This window comes from Hemiscyllium ocellatum, chromosome 45 (genome assembly GCF_020745735.1).
Source record: "Hemiscyllium ocellatum isolate sHemOce1 chromosome 45, sHemOce1.pat.X.cur, whole genome shotgun sequence".
NCBI classification, from domain to species: Eukaryota; Metazoa; Chordata; class Chondrichthyes; order Orectolobiformes; family Hemiscylliidae; genus Hemiscyllium; species Hemiscyllium ocellatum.
The window spans coordinates 11,390,720-11,404,520 of NC_083445.1; the positions used below are offsets into that span (position 1 = coordinate 11,390,720).

At 45.5% G+C, this 13,801-nt stretch overlaps 1 protein-coding gene across 1 annotated transcript in view; it reads right to left on the minus strand.

The window, feature by feature from the left end:
* Positions 1-13,801, minus strand: part of prkcsh (protein kinase C substrate 80K-H) — a 75,760-nt gene that overhangs the window by 39,177 nt on the left and 22,782 nt on the right. The window contains exons 7-10 of the mRNA XM_060855003.1: positions 13,356-13,440; positions 11,263-11,341; positions 9,784-9,870; positions 8,859-9,059 (exon numbers count right to left, since the gene is read on the minus strand). Of these exons, the coding sequence (XP_060710986.1) occupies positions 8,859-9,059; positions 9,784-9,870; positions 11,263-11,341; positions 13,356-13,440 (452 nt within the window). The remainder of the gene's footprint in view (positions 1-8,858; positions 9,060-9,783; positions 9,871-11,262; positions 11,342-13,355; positions 13,441-13,801) is intronic.

A 13,801-nucleotide genomic window follows, 5' to 3' on the forward strand; every position in this document is an offset into this window, starting at 1 on the left:
GAGATTGGAGGGATAGAAGGCGAGGAGCAGGAGGTTCTATCCTTGTTGCGGATAGATTGGTGGGGTTAAAGGGCGGAGGTACAGGAAATGGAGGAGACCACCCTCTTGACCTGTCATACCTGTCCATCTTCCTTCTCACCTATCTGCTCCATCCTCCCCTGATCTATCACTAGCACCCCCACCCTACCTATTGCCATCCCAGCTACCTTTCCCCCAACCCGACCCTGTTATTTATCATCAACCCCCTTTCCCGCACATTTCTGATGAAGCGAATATGCCCAAAAAGTCAACTCTCCTGCTCCTCGGATGCTGCCTGAACTGCTGTGCATTTCCAGCACCGCACCTTTCAACTCTAATCTCCAGCATCTGCTGTCCTCACTTTCTCAATTATTCACTGGAAAAAGTAATGCAGTAGAAATTTGAAACGTTGCAATGAAAATTAATAGTGAAAAGTATAAACATAGCACTATGGTCAGCACCTCCCAAGAACACACTTGTGCGCAAATTAATTAACGATAGCAGTGAGACGTTTTAATTAAAAAGCAGCAGCAGATCCTGATTGTTTTACGAAAATCTTTATTCCCTCTCAAGTGGGATGTACAGAAATCAAACAGGCTCACTTGAGCTCACCAGATTTTGATGCAAAGCATTTATACGGGACAGATCAATCACAGATTCAACAGAATAAAAACCACTGGGCTAAAAGTCACAGTGCATACCTAAATTAACTCTGCTATTGCTACTTTTACCATAGAAGGCTGAGGCACAGAAATTATTAAAGCCCATCACACCTGTGCTATTGTTGAACAAAAACCTTTCCTCTCCCTAATTTGATTTCCCCCAATTCTGAAGGCACCAACATAGCCCTGATACCTGTCACCAGCATGCTGTTGTCAGTCACAGGCCATTGCAGGTTATTTAAGTAAAGAGGCCACATGTTTTCACTGCTGCATTTATATACCTATTAACAATGACAAGCATGATCCATGAGGGACATACCCCAACCAGCTGAAGGGCAGAGAGCATCGAGGTCTACAGCACAGACCAAAAGGTCTTTTGACTTATCAAGTCAGATCCAACAAACAACTACCAGCTGATTATTCTAAGTCTATTTTCCAGGCCCATAGCCTTGTATACCTTGACAGGAAATTCCAGATTCCCGTTACCTTCTGATTGAAAAACAAATTTCCCCAACTCCTCTAAACCTGCTGCCCCTTACCTTAAATCCAGGTCATTGACCCCTCTACCAAGGGAAAATTTTCCTCCCAGTCTCCCCCCTCCTCGTAACTTTATACATCTCAGTCATGTCTGACTTACACTAATCGCATCATTCCCAACTACACATTAATTTAAACTATAGGACGACCGTCATATCCACGGAATTGTTTACCCTGGTTGGAATATATCACAGGGAACCTTCCAGAAACGGGGACCGGGACCCACCAGGAAGGTAAATGAATGGGTTTGCTTCTATCTGAGGTAAGTCTTGGGATGTATCCCGAGCGGACATGGGGGGCGAACTACTGTGCTGCAGAACAGTGACTGAACCAGAAAGTGCCTGGTCTGTAGGACCTGGTGTCCAAATGTATCCTTACCCAACAGCCCTTTGGAAGAGCTTCATTTTGCATATTTGCAAGGAGGTTTTATCTCAAAGAATCACAGAACTGTCACAACGTAAAAGAAAGCATTCAGCCCATCGGGCCTGTATTAGCTCTTCAAACAAGCATTACAACCTGGTGTCAATCTCCAACTTTCTCCCTGTACCCTTGCATGCGGTTTCTATCTAAATAATCATCCAACACCTCTTGGATCTGTCACTGTACACATCTTGAGATCAGATGGGAAAGCAAGTTAAAATAGTCAACTGTAAAAGCTGTGAGTGCAGAAGTCCTTAAAATGATCTCAAAATAAAACAAACTGATGATTAGTTAGATTTGGTGTTAAGCTACATGAGCACAATAAATGCTATTTTGATGGTCTACTTGATAACACCAACAGTTTACCACTAAACCATACAAGAGCTCTGCTGAGGCCGCATTTGGAATATTGTGAGCAGTTCCTGGCCCCACATCCAAGGGAGGAGATGCTGTCATTGGGTCCACAGGAGGTTTACAAGAATGATCCTGGGAACAAAGGGCTTCTTATATGGGGAGCAGTTGAGGACTTGGTCTGTACTTAATGGGGTTTAGTAGGTTGACGGGGGGACTTGAAGTTTACAGAATACTAAGAGGTCTGGACAGAGTGGATGTGGTGAAGATGCTTCCACTTGGATCGTAGTCTTTCCCACAAGGGCACGGCCTCAGAATTAAGGGATGATCCTTTAGGACTGAGTTGAGGAGGAATGCCTTCAGTCGGACAGTGGTGAATCTGTGGAAATGATCGCGACCAACGCCAACTCAAAAGACAAAGATCCTGATTATTACGGTGATTAAGAGCTACAGAGAGAAGGCAGGAGAATGGGGTTGAGAAACATATCAAGCACGATTAAAAGGCTGAGCAGAATTGATAGGTCAAACTGTCTCATTCTGCTCCTACGTCTCATGGTGGTATTGCTTAGACTCGGTTTCTTTACTGGGAGCACACTTTGGTCGTCTACTGGGAACACTGGGAAGACAATGCGCACACCTGCACACACCCTCCCACAGGATGGTCCTCAGGCATGTCCACTGCACCACAAGCAGCTGGCAATAGCAACTGCAGCAAAGGTAGTGAGAAAATCTGATCCACAGGAGTCAGGGAAAACAGAAGATCTTGATACATGGCAGGAGTGGAAATGAAATTGTGTGACAGCTGCAAAGGGGACACATGATGGAATACACTCAAAACTGCCTCAAACTTGATAAATATAACCCATGTGGAATCACACTTGGGGTTGACCGAAGAAAAACACCTTTATTTTCATTAAGGACCCTCCTCTGGTTTAATTGGCAAAATTGGTGTGCTGAAAAATCCCATGGAGATCTAAATGGCTGATGCTAGTACTTTTTTTCCTCTTTTTTAAAGGAACACCCTTAGGCATTCCTATGAGTTATTACATAAAACCAAATTACTGACTGGGAGTGAATTCAAAAGAGATTTTTCAATTCATATTGAACTGTAACAATATCACAATGAATTAGCTGCTCAGGGGATTGAGATTTATAAGCGAGAACCCACTCCATCACTCACACAGTTGGATCCAATGGAAGGTAAGTAAATGCTCAGATTGATCAGCTTTGTCAGTCACTGCTGAGTTTAAAACAGAAACAATGCAAACCTGAATGAGGTGGCACAGTGGCTCAGTGGTTAGCACTGCTGCCTCACAGCGCCAGGGACCTGGGTTCAATTCCACTCTTGGATGACTGTGTGGAGTCTGCACGGTCTCCTTGTGCCTGCGTGGGTTCCCTCCGGGTGCTCCAGTTTCCTCCCACAGCCCAAACATGTAGAAGGCTAGATGGACTAGCCATGGAGAGTGCAGGGTTACTGAGATAGGGTAGGGTGGTAAATGCAGGGTTCAGGGATGGGATATGTCTGGGTCGGGATGCCTCTCAGAGGGTCAGTGTAGACTCAAATAGGCCAAACACACTGTAGGGATTCTATGACTGAAAGTCGTCCAGTTCTTAACCTCTTACCACTTCAATATCTAAGAATTTGTGAATGGTGCTGAACAGTTAGCAATTATCAGCAAACACTGTCACTTCTAACCTTCTTTGGGGCACTAGAGGGTTATTGAAGCAGCAGTTGATTTTTTTTGCCCCAGTACTCTCCCGCCAAAAACTATTACCTGAAGGGTGACCAACTTCAGGAATTGTTCCAGACACAAGACAACACGGAATATCATGGTGGCGTGTCCCTGTTTGAAATGGTCAAATTTTATAAATTTTGTCTCTTGGGGCAACCAGGCACCAAGGGAACACCATAGCACAGAACGCACCTCTGAGGAAGAAAAAAGGCTGGAATTCTGCATTGCCCTCGATCAACCCTGCAAAATGCTGGAGAGAGGGTGAGAGAGAGAGAGAGTGCAAGCGAGAGTGAGAAGCTGACGGAACGGGAAAGAACACCCGCAAAAGCGCAACGATATTCTCCTCCAACAGCTCAGGAAGAGTCCACGCCGGAGGACATGGCTGAGGTAACGAATGAGTATTTTGTAACCACCTTCAGGACAGAGAAGAGGATTCTGTCGGCGCAGTACTCAAAAGAACGTATCACAGGAACATAGAGGAGGTACTTGTAAAACTCAGCGTTCAAAACAACATGAAGTCATACAGTCTGATGGAGCACAAGGATTGCTAAAGATTTAAGAATGAGAAGTCCCAACGCAGGAAATAGTTTCTAATCAGCCTGTTCAGTGATGTTATTAAACACCATTCGACCAGGCAGGACATAACTAGGCCCACAGGAGGGACACTGCACCACAAGGATCCTAGTCCTTCAGGGTAGTTATATTAAATTAACCTGGTTGTATATGTTATGACATACATTTGGAGCAGGTGGGACTTCCACCCAGACCTCCTGAGCCAGTGGAAGGAACACCACCACTGTGTCCCAAGGGACCTTCCACAACCTCATATTTAATATTTTCCGATCAAGATGCTCAGAGATTTTATTACTCAAGTCTAAAGCAAGTGGGACTTAATCCCGGTCTCCTAGCCCAGAGCTAGGGACATTACCAATGTACCACAAGAGACTAAAATTTTTAAAAGGGAATTGGATGGGATGTTATGATAATTAATGACAGTCACTGTTCAACAGGCTTTTAATTTCAGATTTTTTTTTTTTAAAAATTGATTTCAAATTTCACTAACTGACACGGAGGGATTTGAACATTAAGCAGCAGCTCTGGATTATCAGACAAGTCACATTACCATAACAGCACCAGCTCCTGAACAAAGCTGAAGGAAGTGCACATGCGAGGGAGGTCAGTAAGGACGATGTGTAATTGTAAGTACTTTGAACCAATCTGTTTGGGGACATGGACAACCCTGATGTTACCCAGGACAGTGTCCTAAGCCCAAAAACCTTCAGCAGCTTTATCATTATAAACATTTTCTAAACACCCCTGTTCAGAGACATTATCACGTACCTCTGAAGCAGGTGGGACTTGAACCTGGGTCTCCTGGCTTCCATAAGACTTAGGAGTGGAAGTAAGGCCATTCGGCCCATTGAGTCCACTCCGCCATTCAATCATGGCTGATGGGCATTTCAACTCCACTTACCAGCGTTCTCCCCGTAGCCCTTAATTCCTCGAGACAACAAGAATCTATCAATCTCTGCCTTGAAGACATTTAGCGTCCCGGCCTCCACTGCACTCCGTGGAAATGAATTCCACAGGCCCACCACCCTCTGGTTGAAGAAATGTCTCCGCATTTCTGTTCTGAATTGACCCCCTCTAATTCTAAGGCTGTGTCCACGGGTCCTAGTCTCCTCGCCTAACAGAAACAATTTCCTAGCGTCCACCCTTTCCAAGCCATGTATTATCTTGTACGTCTCTATTAAGTCTCCCCTTAATCTTCTAAACTCCAATGAATACAATCCCAGGATCCTCAGCCGTTCCTCATATGTTAGATCTACCATTCCAGGGATCATACGTGAGAATCTCTGTTGGACACGTTCCAGTGCCAGTATGTCCTTCCTGAGGTGTGGGGACCAAAACTGGACACAGTACTCCAAATGGGGCCTAACCAGAGCTTTATAAAGTCTCAGTAGCACATCTCTGCTTTTATATTCCAACCCTCCAATAGAAGATCAGAACTGGGGATACTTGCTGATCACTGCACAATGTGCAGCACTACTCACAAGCTCGGAGATATTGAAGCAATTCACATCTATACAGAACAAGAGCTGGATAACATCTAGGTATGAGCTCAGAAATAGCGAGTTATATTTGCAGCAAGTGCCAAGCAATGGCTATCTCCAACAAGACTGAATCTCACCACATCCCCTTGACAGTCATGACATAATCGTCACTGAATCCCCCACTAACAACATCCTGGGCGGGTTTACCATTGATCAGAGACTGAACTAAGCCAGCCAATCAATCAATCAATTTCTCTGGCTACAAGAGGAGGTCAAAGGCAGAGACTACTGTGACAATAACTCCCCTCCTGTCACCATAAAGGAGTGTGATGGAACACTTACCAAGCTCAACAACATCCAAGACAAAGCAACCCGTTTAGTTGACAACACATCCATCACCTTCAACGCTAACACCCCTCAGCACTGACACACATTGGCAATAGTATGTTTCCTCTGCAGTCCCACAGCAGTAACTCACCAAGGCTCCTTCAACAGTAGCTTCCAAACATGCAACCTCGCACCAGGAAGGACAAGGGTAACTGTTACATGGAATCATCACCACCTAAACGTTCCCCTCTCAATCACATACCATGCTAAAGGCACTGGAACGTCTTCCCTACCAGCACTAAGATGGACGGGAATGGTTTCACATGACAGCTCACCAACTTCTCAAGTTCAATTAGGCATGTGCAGCACTCTCTGTGAATGAATGAAACAGAAACTGCAGAGGCTCTGGCTACATTATATTGGCCATAATGGCCAGCCCAAGTAGATCTCCGAGCAACACCAGATTGCCCGAGGAATGCAATTGTTACAGCGCTGTTTATTCAATAATTGAGCGTGTATTCTCTCCTGTTCAATCAGCCCAATGTCAGTGGAAGGGGATGTGCACAGACAATGGTATGGGACAAAATGCCCCAGAATTTGAACTTATTTTTAACCAACCGATTCAGAAACGTTATGACACACCTCTGGAAGGAGTTAGGATGTGAACCCGGGCCCCTAATTCAGAGGTTGGGTCACTACCACTTCACAGGAGGACCCAAATCGTAATATTAAAAGTCACAGACCAGGAATTGAAAGCTAGCACTGATTTATTGAATACAAGTCACGTTCAACTATTTAATTTAATCCGTTGATTAATTAACAGAGAGCGTTAATGAAGGCATTGCAGTCCACATATGAAGTAGGAGGAGAGACCAGATTAGTTGGGACTACACTCACTGGAGTTAAGAAGAAAGAGGAGGGATCGCACAGAAATCTAGAAAATTCTAACAGGATTAGACAGGATAAATGCAGGAAGGGTGTTCCCAATGACAGGGGAGTCCAGAACCAGGGGGCATACTCTATGAATATATAGGGATTGCACATTCCGGACTGAGATGAGGGGAAATTTCTTTACCCAGAGAGCGGTGAGCATGTTGAATTCTCTGCCTTGAAGTGGGTGAGGACAGAACAGTGAGTATTTTCAAGAAGGAGATTGATACATGAATTGAAAAGGTTGAGGGATATGGGCCAGGTGCTGGCAAGTAGGACTACATGAATTTAGACCATCTGGTCGGCATGGACAAGTTGGATTGATGAGTCTGTTTCCGTGGTGTACATGTGTACGACCAGCGATATAGTTCTTAAGGCTAAAGGATCAAAGGGTATGGAGCAAAAGTGGGTACAGGGGACTGATTCGCTGACCATTCTGTACAGCAGAGCAGCTCAACAGGCCGAGTGGCCTAATCCTGCTCCTATTTTCTATGTTTCTATATGGACTTTTGAAAGTCTCCTGTCTAATATTAAACTTGCTCGCTTCCCAGGTGCACGAAGGATGTATGTCGCCTCCCAATCCCTGCAATTTGGCCCCACGGTCCGTGCGGGCGGCATGGTGGCACAGTGGTTAGCACTGCTGCCTCACAGCGCCTGAGACCCGGGTTCAATTCCCGACTTTGGCGACTGACTGTGTGGAGTTTGCACATTCTCCCCGTGTCTGTGTGGGTTTCCTCCGGGTGCTCCGGTTTCCTACCACAGTCCAAAGATGTGGTAGGAATTGACCATGCTAAATTGTCTGTGGTGTTAGGTAAAGGGGTAAATGTCGGGGTATGGGTGGGTTGCGCTTTGGCGGGTCAGTGTGGACTTGTTGGGCCGAAGGGCCTGTTTCCACACTGTAAGTAATCTAATCTAATCAAACTATCCGATTCTGGAACCCTGAGCATTCCCAGATTTAACCACTCCACCATTGGCGGCCAGTGGCCCTGAAATATACCCCTTTAACTGTGTACAGCTGACCTAACACTGCTTTACATGGTACCTTGTTGCCTTTAATTTTACCTGAAAGAGGGACAAAGAAAGTGGGAGTAGCCACCTTGCAGTGGAGAGGATAGTGAAGATACTTAGTAGAGGAGCTCAAAATCGTGAACAGTTGTGAACTCGTAAATCTGGTGTGGTGGAAGCATTAGTGATCAGAGAATACAGTTAAGGTGCCTAGTCAAAGAACTAGAGACACGATGGCTTGTTTTTGTATACAGCAGCATGTCTGAATGCTCTGCCTGACAAGAAGCTAATTCAGCAGCAACTTGCAAAAGGAAATTGTTTTAACACTTGAAAGGAAGGTAATTTTCAGATTATTGGGGGGGCGGGGGGGGGGGGAATGGACAGGCAGAAGTGGTGAGATGTCTCTTTCAAAGATCTTGTACAAGCATGATAGGCGGTGTAACCTCCTTCCTGTGCTGAATCACTCTGTGTTTGTAGGGGCTGCCATTTAGCTGACAGGACTGAGGGAGAAAATACAATTTGCTTTTCCTGGGTCTGCTGTGTGGTGCCAAAGAGGTGTTTCATTTCCCACTGTCGAGAAGTCAGAATGCTTCAAGGCAGCTGCCATGGTTACAGTCAGTGCTTGCTGATTGAAGGAGTGAGTGTGCAGCCCTTAAACGCTGGTCATGTGTGGCAAACTAGCTGTAGCTGGACTATTATCTCACACAAAGAACAGCTATCCTCCACTGTTTCTGGCCTTGCATACTGTGGGATGCATTCGACACGTCGAATGCGTTTAAATCCCGCTGTGCAACCCAACCACCTCACTTTTCTTTCATTACCTTGTAATCTTCTTCGCCTCCATCATCATCTTCCTCGTCATCGCCCTCGTCATCATCGTCATCATCTCGGTCCTCACCGCCGCCACCATCCTCGTCCTCCTCGTGGTCATCCTTCCTCCATTCTTCCTGTGAAGATTTCGGGTGGCTTTCCGCCCCCTCCTCCACAGGAACCTCCGCGGGTGGTGGGCTCTCAATTATCGCCTGACAGCAAAAAGGGAGGAGACAGTCTGAACGAACAGGGCTCGGGATTCAGCACAATCTTGACGAAACGTTTAAAACAGACGTGGCGTTCATAGCTTGAGCATCAATTCCTCTGATAGCACAGCAGGCAAGGACACCTGCTAGTCTGGGCTAAAGCCGCATGAGTCAGGACATGCTGAAATCAACACTCTGGGTTTGCTGATCTCAGCCTCAGCAGCGTGACTGGTCTCAGTACCTTTACAAGGAAAATGAAAATTGGTACTCCCAGTAACTCCAGCGTGCCTTAGATCCAAAAGGGAACAAAATTTGGCTTGGCTGCAAACCACTGCACATCCAAACTGCTTCCCAACTCTGACCAGCTCGATTCCTAGTAGTCAGCCCGTCAAGTAAGAGCCCAGGAAAGGAGACTGATATGTGGATAGGAAGGGATACCGGCCAAATGCTGGCAAATGGAACTCAATTAATTGATGATAAGTGGTTGGCACGGATGAGTTGGACCAAAGAGTCTGTTTCCGTGCTGTACATCTCTACACAGTTCTTAGGGCTACAGGGATCAAAGGGTATGGGTCCAAAGCGGACTGATTAGTCATGACCAGCGGGCTGGCAGAGTAGCTCAGCAGGCCAAGCAACTTCCAAGGAGCCAAATCCAAACAAGAAAGCTTAACACATGCTCAGCTAATTCTGCACACTAGATAGGTCTAAGTGGAGCACGAATTATACCAACCTCAGACTTGTACTTGTCTCGAATACCTGCCCAGATTGACTCCTGGAAACCACTAAGATCAACTTGATTGAGGCCTCCCAGCAAAGTCTGGAAGAGAGAAAAGATGCATTGTTTTTTTTAAGCCAATAGGTAAGCAAGATATTGAACATTTCATCTCTGTCAACAGCTTCTTTAATTGTTTAATTTTTCCCGGAACGAAGCCTGGCCACATTATGGGTGCGATTTAATTCTCTCGGATCCCTCCCATTCTCCAGAGACATCAGTGAGAGTGAAAGCCACCTCCCCCCCCACAGTCTGCCACATTTCTCCACTTTCGGTTTCAATGTACGGCATTAAAAGTGTATACAGTCACTCCAACAGACATGGCTCGAGATGCAGAAAGAAATGAAATTCAGTTCGCAGACCAATCCATCTGCCAAACTCCAGGAAGCCACTCGCTACCAGCCAGTCCTGCGGCAGGTCTCACTCTCGTTAGGCTGCTGGAGACCAGCCTGGGCAGGGAGCCGACATCAGCTGACACAGTGCGCCAGCAGGGGGAAGCTGGAAGGCAACAAACGAGTGCATAACACGAGGAAGAACGTAAAGCAGAACGGGAAGTCGTGGAAAAATAAAAAGGCAGGTTTGGAAGAATGTAGGGGTAACGCGGTGGTGGGGGCGGGGGTCAAAAAATAAAACAAATGCCATCCAAAACATCCCAGCAATTCTAGTGTCAGGAGGCACTTGGAACCATCAATTTCCTCAAACAAAAGTAAGACTTATTTTCCTTACTGAATTGTTACTTTTGCCAATCTTCCAATGCTGGTTAACACTTCCTGTGCCAGTAGTGAGGAAAAGAGGAATAAAATGATCCTGAGACAGCACCTTCCAAACCCACCACTTCCATCCAGAAGGACAAAGGCAGCAGGTACTTGAGAACGTCACTCCCCTCCAAGCCACTCACTGCTGTTCCTTCACAGTCTTTGGGTCAAAATCCTGGAATTCCCTCCCTAACGGCATTGTTGGTCAATGCACAGCAAGTGGAGTGCAGCGATTCCAGAAGGCAGCTCACCACCACCTTCTCAACAGCAATTAGGGATGGGCTATTAACGTTGGCCAGCCAGTGACACTCAAGTTCCCACAAATGAATTTTTTTAAAAATCCCCAAATGGAAGGGATATTCTGAAACAGTGGATACCACTAACAGGAGCACTCAAGAAGACGTACACAGGGAAGTCTGTTATAACCAAGATGTACTGCACCACAAATATACTTATGGTGCAGAGAGTCTCATTAAAAGTGAGATCTTTCACATCAATGACCTCCAGCAATAACACAGCTTCACTGTTTGGACCCCAACATCTGCATTATAACGGACTTCTAATGTGCTCCAGACCCATCCTCTTCAATCTCTCTCTCGACCCTAACCAAGGAACAACAAGCATTAGCATGACACAGAGCTTTAAGCTATAGTAACCTCACAAAACACAATTTCTGCTGTACCTCAGCTTCGGGCTCAGACACCACACCATCTCCATCGCTGTCCAACTCTGCATGAGTCTGAATTTCATTTACTGAAACGCTGAAACGGGAAGAGAGAAATTCCATTAACTTACTCTTTTTCTCTATGAAAGGAAATCAGCGTTCAAAGATTCCATTGGTGTGTTTTATTCAAAGACCACAGCACGTAACTCCTGAACCTGACAGGAGTTCAGTTGAAACAGAGGCAAAAGGAATGAAAAATTGCACTCCAAAATTAATTTGGTCTAATCAGGAGATGGTCTTTAACCTTGGTAAGTAATTTAACTATCTAAAAAGGAACAATACTCCCAATAGCGAGAAATAAAACGTCATGTATTTTTCTTCTGGTATTTCATCAATGTTATTCTAATTTCTTTATCCAGAGGTAATCACTTTAATAGGGGACATTTCCTCCATTGCATACTCAATTTAACTTGCTCATCACAGGAGAAAGCATCCTCTGAAACTTGAAAGGGTTCTAAAAAAAAATGTATAAGGATGTTGTCGGGGTTGGAGGGTGTGAGCGATAGGGAGCGGCTGAAAGGCAGGAGCTACTTTCCCTGGAGGGTTGGAGCCTGAGAAGTGACCTTATAAAGGTTTACAAAATAATGAGGGGCATGGATAGGGTCAACATTCAATGTCTTTTCCCCGGGCTAGGGATGTCCACAACGAGAGGGCATAGGTTTAAGGTGAGAGGGGAAAGATTTAAAAGGGACCCAGGGTGCAACTTTTTCCATGCAGAGGATGGTGCAGGAATGGAATGAGCTGCCAGAGGAAGTGGTGGAGGCAGGTACAATTACAGCATTTAAAAGGCATCTAATGGGTATATGAACAGGAAGGGTTCAGGAGGATATGGAACAAATGCTGGCAAATGGAACTAGAGCAGTTTAGGATAATCAGGACGGTATGGATGAGTTGAACCAAAAAGTCCATTTCCATGCTGTACACCTCTATGACTCTATGTACTAATGGTTTGCTGAAATACACTATTGGGCTTTTTAGCTTTGGAATATTTCACATCAGGAACACCAGCTCCCAAATCCACAACCTCTCCTACCTTAGCGGACAAAGACTGCAAACCCATTGGAACACCACCATCTGTGAATTCCCCTCACACTGTTCTAACTTGAAAGAAATTGTTGCTGTTCCACCTCTGGACCTGGGTCAAATTTCCAGAACTCCCCCACATCAAGGCGGAAGCACCTTTGCCACCCAGGCTCAAGGTGGTGGCACACAAAGGCAAATAAATGCTAGCCATGGTAGCAATACCCACATGCCATGAACAAATAACCAAAAGAAAACACCACAGATACAGCAATGCAACAGTAGGGGCGGCAGGGTGGCTCAGTGGTTAGCACTGTTGCCTCACAGCACCAGGGACCAGGGTTCAATTCCACCCTCGGGTGACTGTATTCTCCCAGTGTGTCTGTGGGTTTTGCCAGAGTGCTCCGGTTTCCTCCCGCATTCCAAGGATGCGTGGGTTAGGCATTCTAACTTACCCCATAGCATCTAGGTGCGTTGATGAAAACGTCTGCTCAGGCTTGGAGGGTCGAAGGGCCTCTTCCTGGGCTGTAAATTTTCTTTGTGCTTTGTTTTTTTTTTGATTAGGCGGATTAGCCGTGGGAAATGCAGGGTTACAGGGAGAGGGTGGGTCTGGATGGGATGCTACTGGGAGAGGTGGGTGTGAGGGCCGAATGGCCTGCTTCCACACCATAGGAATTCTATCAACACGAGCAAGTCGGATCATTTGTAATTTATACAAAAATAAGTGGGGAGAGAAAACAAAAACGGTATTACCAATAGGCCATATTTTAAAACCATGCTTACATAGCTGAGCAATTCAAAAAGAGCTGAAGCAAGACTGGCATAGTCCCAGATAGTTTTGATTGGCGAGCATACTGGAACAGATTATGCAGGGGGTTTTGCGATTACTAAGCAGGAATACACAACGCTGCTACATGAAGCAACGCATCCAAATCTTGGGAAAGCAAGGAAGCAGATCAGTACTAATGTACTTTCACATGGCGGGGGGAAGGAAAGAAATGTCAGTCAGAACACAAAGCTGACACACTTACAAGCCATCCTCGTTGTCATCCAGCTCCCTGAATGTTTCAGCAGCCTTAGCCTTCTCCCTCTCTGCTTTACGTGCGGCCTGGACCTCTACCAAAGAGAAAAGGAATATTGAGAACCACCTTGTGCAAACGTGTATTGTGGTCAAACCTCTCACAAAATGAAAGCAAGCTACTGTATACAAACCAAGATCATTGCTATCCTATTGATATATTTTCTGAAAGAGAAGCTGCCTTTTGTTTTCTGCGATGCTTTCTTAATCGTTTCTTGCGAGGAAGGTCAAAATATTGTGTCACAATATGGAACACAATAAGTCTCATGCCATCATAGAATAATCCTAACTAAGAGTCTTTTGTTGACATCAGGAGGTATTGATACTCTGTACCATACACTCCCACATCAAGGACACGCAGTACAGCATCAGCTGCGGTTAATACAAAAAAAAGGCGAC